We start from the raw sequence: 14,708 nt of genomic DNA on the forward strand, positions 1-14,708 counted from the left end.
TTGAAAACGGTCTCGTGTAAACGGCCCTTTAGTCTTTTGAATAACACACCATTTAGTTTTTGTCTTATTTTAGTCATCTGAAATCTTTCAGTCTTAGTCTAGTCGACCAAATATTATTATTATATAATTAATATTATATAATTTATATACAGTTCTATCTTTCCAAGTGAACGAATGTTCTGAATGGGCACTGCCCCACCTTCCCATATAGACGATTAGTAAGGAAGATGAAGTAGGAGTATAATCATTTATTTGTAACAGTAAACATCAAATATCAGAGTAAAAAAACACATTCCTACTTTTACCATAGATAACGTTAAAAGACAAAGACAGGAAACTGAAAGGAATTTGAATAATTGTTGGTATTTGGTCATTTTAATAAATTATTTTTGTTATCATAAAGCATGTGGCATTAAATAAAATTAACTCTTAGTTTTGCATAGTGGAAAAAATCTGATCTTGAGGGGACTCCCACTACTTGAAAATAGAGAATAGAATGTCCCAGGGAAAAGCATATTGGGTATTTAAATTAAAAAATATGTTACAAAAGACATGGTTGATGTACACATATTGTTGCTATACACAATGCTAAAATTAATCTTTAAAAGTTGGGAAATTATGCTATTGGGTTTATCTAACAAGATAATTAAAAAGAAAAACAAAGTGCTTGCTAAAATGTATATTAATGCATTTATCTATCACAGGTCTATAACTGTGTTTTAACAACAACTATCCTGCAACTAAGCAACCCATTTTTCCTGTGGAGGATTTGATATGCATCTATGACATTGTTGTGGTTTAACTTCTACTAATGGTTTGAGTGTAGTTCTGAATAGATGTTTGAAAGTATGCAGCAGTGTTCTTCTTGGGCTGAAATAACATGATGTAAGATTTTGGTATGAAATAGCTTAAGAGAATTCCATATATACTGGTTATTTGGGCCAATGCATTCAAAAGCAGGACGTATTTGCTACTAAAAGTGAGATAAATTGTGAAGTATGTAATCCAGCTCAGATAGTACATAAGCAGACTAAAGGTAATTGGTTTGGCCTCATTGTAACTTTTTGGCAAATCTCTTCCCATGTAAGAAAACGAGATACACAGAAAACCAAGGAACCAACTTATGAACAAAACTATGCTGATGGTTATCGTGTTTCTCCTTTCACAAATGAGCATAGTTTGATCATTAAAAGTGATCGAGTCCCTGATGGGATGGTCAGGTGAGACAGTTGCCCATAATACACAAGAAATAAAATGTATAAACGAAGAGAACAAAATAAAGAGCCACTGGCCGTTGTGCTTCACCCACAAACCGTGTAATTTAGGGAACTCGGCAGCCATTTTGAAGACGCAAACTATTTGAAAGGAACGAACAGTCAAACAGGAGAGACAGATAGTGAAGAAAAACGAAAATATGAAATTTCTCAGTATGCAGTCAACAGATGTGGGTTGTCCAAAGAAAAAGAAGACACTCACGCTTGACATAGTTAAACACGCCAACATAAGGAAACACATGTTGCCACCAGCAGATCTCACCACTGGTGTGTTATAGTTGAAGGCAAAAAGACAAAAGATGAAAATGAGCAGAGTGATCAGGCAAGCAGTGAGAGAGATGACAACAATGGAGGTGATTTCTGTGAACTGAAGATAGACGACAGAGCGAATCTTACATGTTGTGCTGCCCTCATCAGACCATTCGGTCTCTGCACATGGATAACATGTATAAGGGTCACCTGAAAAAAAAGAATATTGTGAATGTTTTGTTGTACAGCCAAAATCTTGTGCCCTAAGAAAAGGCTTAAATATTATTCAGACTTCAGTACTTTTGGTAAAAAAAGTATGGCGACTTTTACCTTCAATGAAAATGTCTGGAATAGTTACCTCATGTTATTTTAGTAAAATATAATTTTAGAGGCATTTTGCAATTGTTAAATATGACAGTACGTAAGAGGAGACCAGGGTGGAAAGCTCAGGATCAGCAAAGGTAATCGAGCTGGAAATGAAGCTCGGGTTTCCATATGCACATTAAGGCAAATGTCGGAGAACTGGCAATTAGGATATCGTTTTTGACTAGCTCTGGTAATAATAATTAGGTGCAAATTGGCCATCTTTAGATATGTACAGAAATGTAATGTAATTTGTGTTTTTAAGTAATCTGTCGCGGATGTTGGAGTATGGAGATGCATTCTGTTACCTTCTATGCAGTAAGAGAAAACGTCTCGGTTACGGCTGTAACCTCCGTTCCCTGATGGAGGGAACGAGACGTTGTTTGAGAGACTGACTGGGGTTTGATCTTGAGAACCTACCTTCTCCGAGATAATTAATTAAAAAACGCCAATGGGCTTGGCGAATGGCACACGCACGCCAGTCTCCGCCCCGTACATACGGGTATAAAAGGAAGATGGCGGCGGTCATTCACTCACCCTTTGTACTGAGGAACCTGAGAGGGCACTCCCGGTCACTGTAGTGATTCGGCGCAGCGTTGGGGCATGAAGTAACGTTGTTTGAGAGACTGACTGGGGATATATCTAAACCGATATTACGACCTCCAGCGAAGCGACCCTGACTAGGCTAGCGAGTCACAAGAGTGCTACCGCGAGATGTAATCTTCCAGTCACATAGTATTGGTCATACTGAGAAGCCTCTACTGACGGCCTCACGGACAGTGGCGTACGCCTCTAGTAGCGAGGAGCTGTCCGGAGCCGAACACTGGGGAAACACTGCTCTCCTCTTAGAAGAGTGTGCTACGGAGGCCACATCCTACCCGGAGGGGAGGTACATGTGGAGACATGACATGGTCTCCCCGGCGGGGAGAACAACATGCGGAACGGTGTTAGCCCGAATAGGGGGACAATCCAGGTGGGATTACCACCGGCGGGGAGGTCACAGATTCACCAATCGGGAAATCCTGAGTGAGGAATTCAACACACGGGACGACCCAAAGGGGAGTCACTACGTATGGGGCACTAGTCCTAATACAGGGGTCTGCCTGAGCAGGGATGACTCTACCTGTAACGGACCTGGTTCTAACAGACGGCTCCGCCCAGTCTGTTACCAAGTGCAATGCTTAGTGATGGATGGAATGCCTATACTTCGCCCGAGAGGGGAAAGTAGGTAGGCTACAATAGCGCACTAGTCTCACCTGGTGAGGGGAGAAGGCGCTTTCGCAGGCGTACGCCCAAACCAGGAGCCCACCCTAAACGTTGGCGGCGTTTAAGGGATGTGCTGCAACTGGTTCCACGTGGCGATTGTAAAATCTCGTGAAGGTACTGGGCGTAGCCCAACCCGCAGTTCTACAATGTCTGCCAGAGAGGCGCCCTGTGCCAGTGCCCACGAGTGGAGTGGGCTCTCACTGCCAGCGGGCACGGCGATCCTGGGATTGGTACCCAGTGCGCCACTTCTGTTTGGAGACAGCCCCCCCCCCGGGTGCCGTCTCCCAGAACAGACAAAGAGCTGCTCAGAGCTTCTGAGGCTCTGTGTGCGGTCCAGACCGAGGCGCAGCGCGCGTACTGGACACAACACATAGAAAGGTTGGGTCTTCCTCTCCGGAGGGGAGCGCCTGCAGGTTCACCACCTGGTCCCGGAAGGGAGTAGTGGGAAGCTTGGGCTCGTTGTCGGGATAGGATCTCAGGACCACGTGAGAATTACCGATCCCGAGTTCCAGGCACCTCTGGGACACAGAGAATGCCTGTAGGTCCCCCACCCTCTTGATGGAGGTGAGCGCCACAAAGAGTGCATCTTTCATCCGACTGAGGAAGATTGGCAATACTTAGGGGCTCACCAGGGCCGTACCAAGGCCCTGTAGGACCCCATTAGGGTCCTAAGAGGGTACGGAGCGCGGCCAGGGTGGACACACCCTTCTCGCGCTCCTGAGGAACCTGGTGACCAGGTTGTGCTGACGGGGATACTTACCTGCGGGTCAGCACTGATCCGATCAGGCAACTCCGCGGGTTCTCCTCCCGGGGAGAACACCAGGACAATTGGCGCCACTTATAAGCGTATGACCGCCTAGAGGCGGGGCTCTAGCCTGTAAGACAGTCTCCCGGACCGCTAACGGGCAAGCCCTCGTCCCGTCCAGGGGCCAGGCATGGAGGTTCCAGAGGCCTGCGTTGGGGTGCCACAACGTGCCCTTCCCCTGCAACGGAAGGTCCTTCGTCAGGGGAATGGGCCAGGGGGGCTGTCGTCAGATCTACCAGATCCGAGAGCCAGGTCTGGTTGGGCCAGTATGGCACCACTCACCAGAACCTGATGCCCCTTTCTCTGACCTTGCACAGGACCTGTGCAAGGAGGCTCACTGGGGGGGAAGGCGTACTTCCGCTTGTCCCGCGGCCAGCTGTGTGCTAGGGCATCCGTGCCGAGGGGACCCTCGGTCTGGGAATACCATAGCGGGTAATGGGTGGAGTCCGGGGAGGCAACAGGTCCACCTGTGCCTGCCGAACCGCTTCCCACATGAGCCGGCTGCACGGGGATGGAGTCGCCACTCTCCGTGGGGAGTACACTGTCGAGAGAGCGCATCGGCTGTCTGGTTCAGGTTGCCCAGAAGAAACGTGGCCCGCAGGGATTCACCTGCTGACTCCCAAGGAGGAGGCGTCGGGCGAGTTGTGATAACTGCGGTGAGCGTATGCCGCCTTGCGATTGATGTACGCTACGGCAGTCGTGCTGTCCAACCGGACTAGCACGTGTTTGTCCTGCACGAGGGGCTGGAGCCTCCTCAGTGCCAGAAGGACTGCCAAGAACTCTAGGCAGTTGATATGCCCACGCAGTCGGGGACCTGTCCACCGACCCGATACTGCGTGCCCACTTGCACACCGCACCCCACCCTTGCAGGGAGGCGTCTGTCGTTCCCACGACACGCCTCGAAACCTGTCCGAGCGGGACCCCCGCTCGGAGAAAAGGTCAAGTCTGACCAGGGTAAGAGAGTGCGAAGGCACTGAGGCGTTACCGTAATCCGCCTGGTGCCGGCGTGCCACGCCGTCCAGGGAACCCAACTCTGTAGCCAGTGCTGAAGCGGCCGCATGTGCATCAACCCGAGAGGGATTACCCCCGTCGAGGACGGCATGTGCCCCAGGAGCCTCTGAAAATTCTTCAGCGGCGTCGAGGGATTCTGACTGATCAACCTCAGACAACGCAGCACTGACTGTGCACGCTCGTTGGTGAGACGTGCTGACATACGGACAGAGTCTAGTTCCATACCGAGGTAAGAGGTGCTCTGCGCGGGGGAGAGCTTGCTCTTCTCCTGGTTGACCCGGAGGCCTAGACGGTCTAGGTGCCGAAGCACAAGGTCCCTGTGCGTGCACAACACATCTCGCGAGTGTGCCACTCGCACGCCTTGCTCCCTGCCAGGAGCTAAGGCAGCCTCCACTAGCTTGGAAAAAACCCGTGGAGACAGGGCCAGACCGAATGGCAGGACCCTGTACTGATTCGCCCTTCCCTCGAACGCGAACCGTAGGAACGGCCGGTGTCGGGGGAGAATAGAGACGTGAAAGTACGCGTCCTTCAGGTCGATTGCCACGAACCAATCCTGGTGACGTACCGAGCCCAGGATGCGCCTCTGCGTCAGCACTCTGAACGGCAGCTTGTGCAGGTGCTTGTTCAGGTGCCGCACGTCATAAATCCAGCAGGTTTTTCTCGAAGTCGAGTATCGCGTGTAGCATCAGCAAACACACAGGTTCCGAAGAACAAAGGATGAGTGAATGACCGCCGCCATCTTCCTTTTATACCCGTATGTACGGGGCGGAGACTGGCGTGCGTGTGCCATTCGCCAAGCCCATTGGCGTTTTTTAATTAATTATCTCGGAGAAGGTAGGTTCTCAAGATCAAACCCCAGTCAGTCTCTCAAACAACGTCGAGAGACCGACTGAAGGGGAACATTTGTTACGTGTAAAAATTTTAGGAACCCTCCAACTTCTTGAAGTTTTTCCTGAGATTTTTAATCCTGTGCCAATTGCCCATTCATATTACTGATGTCCTGTGAAAAGATTATTCAACCCAACCTCCCCATGTAAAAAATCCCATCCCATTTATTAAACAACAGAAAGCATGTGAAGCTATTGATGACTTAAGGTTGTGGGGTGCGATGATGATTCTGAAAGAAAACGTGCTTTAACTTTAAATGCCATCTGTCCAACAGACAAACCACTTGATAATTCTGTGAATATTTCAGCAAAAGGTTAGTTTCTCGTTCGACATTTAGTTTAAGTGCTTTCGGTTATGTCACGCTCAATGCCTGTTTGTTTATTTCACTCGGCTGGGCAGCCATTAGCTAGTTGCTGCACTTCGCACCCATTCAGGCCGCACCTGTTCCTTGTTACCCTTCTCCTATTTAACCTTGTCTTTTCGTTTGGTCTGTGTGGGTATGTCTTGTGACGTGAATTGTGACGGTATAACTTGCCGCTGGACTAATTGTGTTTTATATAACTTGTTTTGCTAAGGAGAATTGTACATCTTTCTGCCCAGGGCCATCAGGCGAGGAAATAATTTATGCTCTTCAGGACAGTGAGATTCTGGTCGGATGTCCTTCGGCGTTACTCTCTGTCCACTGTCCCAGCGAACGCAGGCACTCGGAGTGCTTTGCTTTTTCTGTTATCCTTTTGTGCTGTTCTTATAATAAATAATTTTGTGCTCTATCCTGCATCTGAGTCCTTCTGTCCCGTGACACATTCAGCCTGTTGCCTTAACACATTTAAATTATGTGGACAAAATCAAAGACCATTATAAATTGAATCAGCACTTCTGTATGTATGGTAGCAATACTGTTGCAGGGTCTGTTAAATGTAATCAGAAACAAAGCACAGGAATTACATGGATTCACCCAAGACTGAGAGAATGCAAAGACTCAAAAAATCTGGCTTATTCTATAAAAAATGTTTGAGCCGATCCTTAAATACACAAAGAAACATTAGTATTGCATTGTTTTAACTTGAACATCAACTTGTTTTCTTTGCAGTATTCAAGATGTGCAAATATTGCATACTTTTTTATTTTATCGAAACACTTAAAGTGGCTGTCACTGACGATGGCCTCTTTGTCACCATCTCAGTTTTTAATTGCTACTGCAGGTGATGTGCGAAAGTATTTTCTTTACGCGAGTTGTGCTAATAATCTCACGCGGGTGAGATAATAAACATGGCAGATGATATAACACGAAACAAATAGTAACATAAACAGACCCAAATAGCGCAAAACTGCCGTTTTGGCCGGGAGTCGTTTTGTTATTTCTCATGGTTCTCACAGCTTTTCCTCAGAATTGTACTGCTTTGTTATTGCTAGAGATTTTAATATGCATGCAGTCAATATAAAAACAACACAGCTTATTAACTCTGAAAGGTTTTAAACACTTTTGATATGATCCAGCATGTGCACGGTCCCACACATAATCGTGGACACACTCTCGATCTGCTCATTAGCAAAGGTACATTTTATCCACTATTATTAGAGATGTGGTGCTGTCTGAACATTTGATATATCAATCAGTCCTGCCACTAAAGATAGACCTGTATCTGTAAAAAAGATATTCATAAATGAGAACACCAGTGAGATATTTATGAATGCTATGTTTTTGTCACAAAATATATTTGCAGACTCAATGGATGTTCTTCTCCTTAGTTTTAATGCAAAAGTTTAAAATGCTATCGATGCCATTGCTCCAGTAAAGCTCAAGGCGACAACTGGCAGGCGTAAAGCTCCCTGGAGAAACACACCAGCAGCACAAAGCATGCAAAAAAGCTGAGCGTATGTGGCGAAAAACAAAGCTTGAAGTTCACTATAAAATCAATAAAGACAGTCTGCATGCCTTGAATTTTGACTTGGGCAAAGCTAGACCAAACGTTTTCTCTAACATTATTAAATGCAACATAAACAACAGTCGCACTCTTTTTGCAACCGTAGAAAGACTAATAACAAATCCCCAGAGTCAAGCTCCCGGGGAAATGCTGTCTGATGACAAATGCAATGAGATTAAAACTTTTTTCCTTGAAGATCAATAATATCAGAATGGAAATCAGCAAAGCTCCATGCGGCAGTCAGGTCAGTCTGACTTCAGTACAACAACATCAGAATTTAGTAACTCTGTCTGAATTTCAGACAATTGATCACAAAACCTTGGAGGGAACGGTACAGCATCTTAGTGTCAATTTGAAGGCTTAACAGACTTTTCGCATACTTTTTTTGTGTTTAACTGTTTGGAAGCAGATTTACTAAAAATAGTAAATACCTCACTGCTTTCAGGACTTTCCCAGAGTCCCTAAAAACTGCAGTTGTCAAACCTCTACTAAAGAAAGAGCAATCTAGACAAAACCTTAATGTCTAACTACAGACTAATATCAAATCTTCCTTTTATAGGCAAGATCATTGAAAAGGTTGTCTTCAATCAGCTGACCAAATTCTTAAACTCAAGTGGCTACCTGGACAATTATCGGTATGGTTTCCGTCAGCATCACAGCACAGAGACAGTGCTCATAAAGATAATAAATGATATTCGATTGAATTCTATTTCAGGCAAAATATCAGTTCATGTATTACTAGATCTCAGTGCTGACTTTGACACGGTAAATCACACCATACTTCTACATAGGCTGGAAATCTGGGTAGGGCTTTCAGGGTTGCTACTTAAATGGTTCGGGTCATTCCTACAAGAACAAACATAGGTATGAACATAAGTAACCATAAATCTGACGGGACACCCATGACTTGTGGTGTTCCACAGGGCTCGATTCTTGCTCCGCTTCTCTTCAATTTGTATATGCTCCCACTTGGCCAAATTGTGAAAAAGTACCAAATTGCCTACCACATCTTTGCAGATGACACTCAGATCTACCCAGTCCTCTCACCCAATGACTACATGCCTATTGACTCTCTTTGCCAGTGCATTGATAAAATTAACAGCTGGATGTGTCAAAACTTCCTTCAGTTAAATAAAGACAAAACTGAAGTCATTGTATTTGGTAACAAGGATGAAACTAACAAGGTAAACACACATTCATAAGCTTAAGAGGTCTAAAGATACAAAGTAAGGTAAAGAATCTTGGAATCATTTTAGAGACTGACCTTGGTTTCAGCAGTTATGTCAAAGGAATAAACAAATCAGCGTATTACCATCTCACAAACATAGCCAGAATCAGATGTTTTGTGTCAAACCAAGATTTAGTGAAACTAGCTCTTGCTTTCTTCACCAGCGGGGTGGATTACTGTATGGACTCCTTACAGGTCTTCCAAAAGGACCATTAGACAGCTGCAGCTCATACAGAATGCTGCTGCCAGGATTCTGACCAGAACCGTAAAATCTGAGCATATCGCTCCAATCCTCAGGTCTCACACTGGTTATACTGTAATAAACTATTAGGTGGTTTCCCTGCAGGCCTAATACAAAAACTCCAACTGGTCCAAAATGCGGCAGCTCGAGTTCTTACACGTACAAAAAAGTATGAGCAAATTAGCCCGCTTCTGTCAACCTTGCACTGGTTACATATAAAGCATCGCATTAATTGCCCATAAAAGCTACTTGAGTGAACTTCTCTTGTATTACAGTCCTTCACGTGCACTACGCTCTCATGCGTCCAGTCAGTTGGTAATACCTAGAATTTCAAAATCAACTGAAATTGGCAGATCCTTTTCCTATCTAGCGCCTCAGATGTGGGGAGATAATTTCTAAATCACACGAGGTCCCCAGATATAATCCTGTGCAAATATGGCTTAAGTTAAATTTATCATAATGAACATAACTAAAAGAGAAAGAACAACCGATGAAACTGTGATGAACACCAAATAAGGAAAAAGACGACCCGACAGGGAAAAATAAAAACCATTATTACAAGCTTTCCGTGGTGAATCCAGCAAGGGTAGGGACACAGTTTCAAACACCGTTCTTTCATGTACTTACTCAATAATTGGTTTTAGTAATTGTTTACTCAAAAGAACTTACTTTAACCACTTTAACTATAAACAGTAAATTCCAACAAACTGAAAATAATTTTAATTTGAATTACATTTACATATTTGGCAGACGCTTTTATCCAAAGCGACTTACATAGGTATCCAACCCACAACCATGCATTATTAACGCAATGCTCTTACCACTGATCTACAGGAAGCATTTCATTAAATTAATAAAATCTTTACATTTCCAGAATATTCAAACAGTACACTTTATATTTTTTTTAAAAGCAGACACTATAACACATGTAAAATTTTCTTTATATTGAACTATCTAAATAAAAGTCGTAAATTGGGATTTAATAGGGAAAATATCAATACAGTACATACGGGAATAGTCCACATAGGTGTTTTGTGGGCATTTTATGCACCGAAAGCAGCAAGCATGAAATCCCTCTTGTTCTCTCGAATATCCCTCCCTACACTCAACAGAGCAGTTTGAAAAAGGAACCTTTTTAGAACAGAAAAGATTATTCATGTTAGATGTTTTCTTTAGCAATTTAAACAGAGTACTCGTAAAGATAAATAACTTACAGAAATATTGTTTCGCCAGGGCATGAGAGAGTTGTTGATGGCAAAAGTAATTTCTGGATATGTATCATAGGTGCCCACCATCTCAGTCCGTGGAGGACTTGTTTCAGTGTCCCACAGCACGACTGCATAACTGATGGTAGGATTGCCGTTAACATCATATTTCACTTGACGGCCACTGAGTGGAAAATCCAACTTCTTCATTTCGCCGAGAAGCTGTGCAGTAAAAACATTTCTATGGTATGTAATGTATATTTCATGATATATTAACTTTATTTTTACTGTATATCTTTTTTGAGAAAAGAATTCACTCACCATGTATGGTTTAATGCTTGTATTTTTGCGGCATTCATTTACGTCACACTGCAGAACTCTATGCAATGCATGAGCTATCGTATACATGGCAGCGTAGATGGCAAAGGAAAATGTGGGATTTTCATTTATAATTTCCCCTGCAGTCAACGATCCACTTTCCTTACATTCTTGATTGCATAAATTCCCCTGGACTAAAACATTACTATTATTATCTTTATTAGTTGTTGCTTTGAGTTTATAAATGAACTTATCAAATCCAGGTAATGACAATAATCGCTCTGTAATGCCAATAACTGTACCAATATTCTGAATTCCTGGTTCTCTTGGAAGCTGCTGACTCATAGACCATGTTTGACTTGCGATCCAAACTTTGTCTCGGATGTTGTTTGCTATTGCAGCTCTCACTATGTTTTCTGCATATATTGGTAAAGCAAAAATCACAATGACATTAATGTTTAGCATATTGATGTTTTTAAGTGTTTGATTGTAGTTTCCTCGTATTTGAAGAGTCTCTTGATAAGCCAAGCAAATGCCAGTATTGCTTGTATACTTGTAAAACAGTTTTAGACCATCTTCACTGTAATTATCTGGACCTCCAAGAAAGGCAACCCAGTTCCATCCATACCACTGTATGATGCGAATTATCATCTGTATCAAGTCTTTGTTGCTAGGGATTGTTCTTATGAAAGTTGGATACTGAAGTTTATCATTTAACTTAAAACTGGTAGCTCCATAATGAACCTTTAAAAGAAAAGGTTGCATAGTCACGGTAATGAGTCTAATGACAGTATGTTTTAAGTATACATCATCTACGATGGCAACATTTTTACTGCTATTACTCCAGTGTACTTATAATAGTGTTACTAACAGGTTTCTTATCACAATTGAAAATGGCTGTGCTGCTTAAAAGCGTTAAAATTACTTTGACACATAAACAAACATACACAGTGAAACTCTGCCATCAATTCTCTTTTTTCAAGTACTATATCAAAGTTGAAGTAAACATAATTTACCCATGGTATAAAGTCCATTGTGACTAATGGTGCGATGGTAAGAGTTCTTGTGCTTCCATATGGTCCTGTTAAAGCAATTATTTTAGGCTGATGGCTGTTGAGTTTTTCTTGAGGTTTTAACAATCCCTTTTCTGAGATTAAATTGAAGACTGAAGGGTAGTTCTTAGTTTCAGAACAATGATCAAAAATTTCATAGCCAAGAGAAACATTGGGCAGCAGGGTGGTGGAGTTATTAATCTCCTCAATAGCAAACCTCATTACTTGGAACATCTGATAGCCAGATTTGGTGAACGCGTGCCTGGAAAACATCAGTAAGATTGTTAATGGAACCCTTTGGTTCAATTTGTATTGATCAAATACTAATAAATTCAAGTAAAAAATTAAATACTAGTGATGCTATCCTTAGACTCATACTTCAAAAGCAACTAAAAGCTTTTTGCTTACCTTTTACATTCAATTGCCTCTGGGGAGAACATGAATGTCGACTGTTCAACTTCATGTACTGGAAAAAGCCCACCCAATAAGTAATCGCCATCCAAGCTGAACTCAGATGCAGAACAAAAAACTTTAAAATATACACAATGAGTAAATCCCACAAGGAAAGTGAAAATGCGACTCTGAAGCATGGTTTTAGATGGACTGATGCTCATGATACAAGGACGTGTGCTGTTAATATAGTATACTTTCATTTGCTTAAACCACTATATTTACTGACACAAATGTCAATTTTCATATCTAAATTCTTCAAGCATACATTAATCAGTTATTAAATAGAGCAGTACACCACACCACAAACAACAGATAATGCAAAATATTAACTTAATACACTGGGGCAATGGGGATTTTTCATACTAGCATGCAGTACTTATATATAATCTCATGTAATCTCATGAAGCCAATTAACCATAGTTTTTTCTGATGTACAATGCCTTATTTGTAAATAATTGTATATAATTTGTATAACCTGTCACAAATATAAAATCTATGTATAGTGTTCAGAGTAGTTGCATTAAAATATTTTTTCTAAAAGATTTCCCAATTTAGAAGAGAATTGTACTTTATGCATATCATGTCATTCTGTTTATCCACTGTAAAAATTCTTTTTTTTAAATAGTATTTTTATTAACAATAATTATACTATTTTCATAGTAAATTATTTTCTTATCTAGGTTGATTCGTTGTCTAAGATTAACCAAAGATCAGGTTCTGTATGATCTATATAAATCTTTACTCACTATATACATTTTTATTCCTTTAATGGAACAGGGGAGTCGAGAGCTGCAGGAAAGCATTGGGCAGAGAGGGGGGAGCGGGGTCAGATCTTGAGACGGGAATTGAACTCGGGTCACCGTGAGTGCGCTAATCCACTGTATAACCACAGGACTATCAGCACCGAACACTATATTCATTTTAACTTAATCTGACAAGCAACCAAATAATTCCAGTATAAAGAAAACAAAAGGTAACATGTTGATTAAACCTGTTTTTTTTAAATATTTAAGAAAGTTAGTAGTGGTGTTGAGAAGAAAATAAGTATTTTGTGCTCTTAAAAAGAGTAAGAAAACTGAAATAGAAAATTCTTTGCTTTTTAAATTAGGAAACGCATTGACCTTCAGCCAGAAACACTATTTGCATATTTTCTATTTGAAATTTTTTTGCTTAAGCCCGTTCCAGTTGACTTACTGACAAAGACTAAGCTCTAAGAGATATAAAAACTGCACGTTGACCACAAACTATTTTTCATAATGCATCTTAATGCACTCTTAATTCACATTGTGGTGGCAAATGTAAAAAAGGTTCAAACATGTGGTCACACTCAACCATCAATTTTACTAATGTATTTACTAATGTATTACTAATGTATTTACTAATGTATTAGTTAAATACATTAGTATGCTTCAACTAACAAAGAATATTACTTCTGCTGAATATATAAATTATGTTTGTCGTAACATTAATAACTTTGATATTAAATGCATGAACTAGCATAAATCAACAATTGCATTGTATTAAGTGACATTAATAAAGAGTGCCAGGTTTTCACATAATTTGGATTGTTAGACTGATCAAGTGTAGGATTTCTGACTGTGTTAAGTCGCACAAACTTGCAGATTTTTTGAAAGTTTCAGATAGAAACACACCAACTGATCCAATCTGCAGACTGAAAATCTGGCCAAAATCTGAGCAAGTCTTGTAGTGTTTGTAATGGCGTAGAAAATATAGGGAGTTCAAATTAGATGGACTACAAATCCCACAGGTCAGACTGGTATTAAAGGAAGTCCAATTTCAGGGGCTTCCTCTTTTAAGGCATCATGTGGTGTGGGAACTTAAGGCTGTGTAAGAGCTGATGAAAAGACCAGTGATTAATAGAACTGGATTGGTGAGTGCCCCTTCAGAAGATGATGTTTGTTGATTTGAGACATGTGTTTGGTGCTTCGGAGAATTATCCATTTAAATACAGGTATCAATCCTAATTAAAGCCTTGAATTGAGTTTTAATGTTTATATTTTAATTTCTTTTATTCTTCATTATAAATGTTTTTAACTATAGTAAATCTTTTATATGACGATTTTAAATTGTTTCAAGAGAATGCATGATTGCCGTTTACTTTTCTACTAGACACAATAGTGGCTGAATGGATATTCTGGTATGAACCAACTGCTAAACTGGATTCTGTATAGCAAAGTGATTGAAGTTATTGTTTGACTTTTATTTGTTTTTGTTTTTTCGTCAGTTTGTTTGTTTGTTTTTTGTTGTCCATTGTGGACCAACGAACTGGGGATCTCATTTGTATACGCCATATGAATGACTCTGCTATGGTGAGGGGATATAAGTGTATTGGTTTGATTTTAGTGACTATTGTTGTTTGGAATTTGAAGTGAATTCTGAGTTCTTTTCCTTGTGATGTAGTGTGAGTGT

General features: G+C 41.4%; 1 protein-coding gene across 1 annotated transcript; it reads right to left on the reverse strand.

The window, feature by feature from the left end:
- Nucleotides 1–798: 798 nt before the first annotated feature.
- LOC306900290 (taste receptor type 1 member 1-like) lies at nucleotides 799–12,439 on the reverse strand (the record flags this gene model as incomplete). The annotated part of the gene is made up of 6 exons (XM_079467108.1): nucleotides 799–1,733; nucleotides 10,261–10,381; nucleotides 10,465–10,677; nucleotides 10,777–11,517; nucleotides 11,790–12,087; nucleotides 12,234–12,439. The coding sequence occupies 6 exons, from the start codon at nucleotides 12,437–12,439 to the stop codon at nucleotides 799–801; spliced, it is 2,514 nt and encodes an 837-aa protein (XP_079323234.1).
- Nucleotides 12,440–14,708: the final 2,269 nt, after the last annotated feature.

The sequence above is a fragment of the Barbatula barbatula genome, assembly GCF_947034865.1.
Source record: "Barbatula barbatula genome assembly, chromosome: 11".
NCBI lineage: Eukaryota > Metazoa > Chordata > Actinopteri > Cypriniformes > Nemacheilidae > Barbatula > Barbatula barbatula.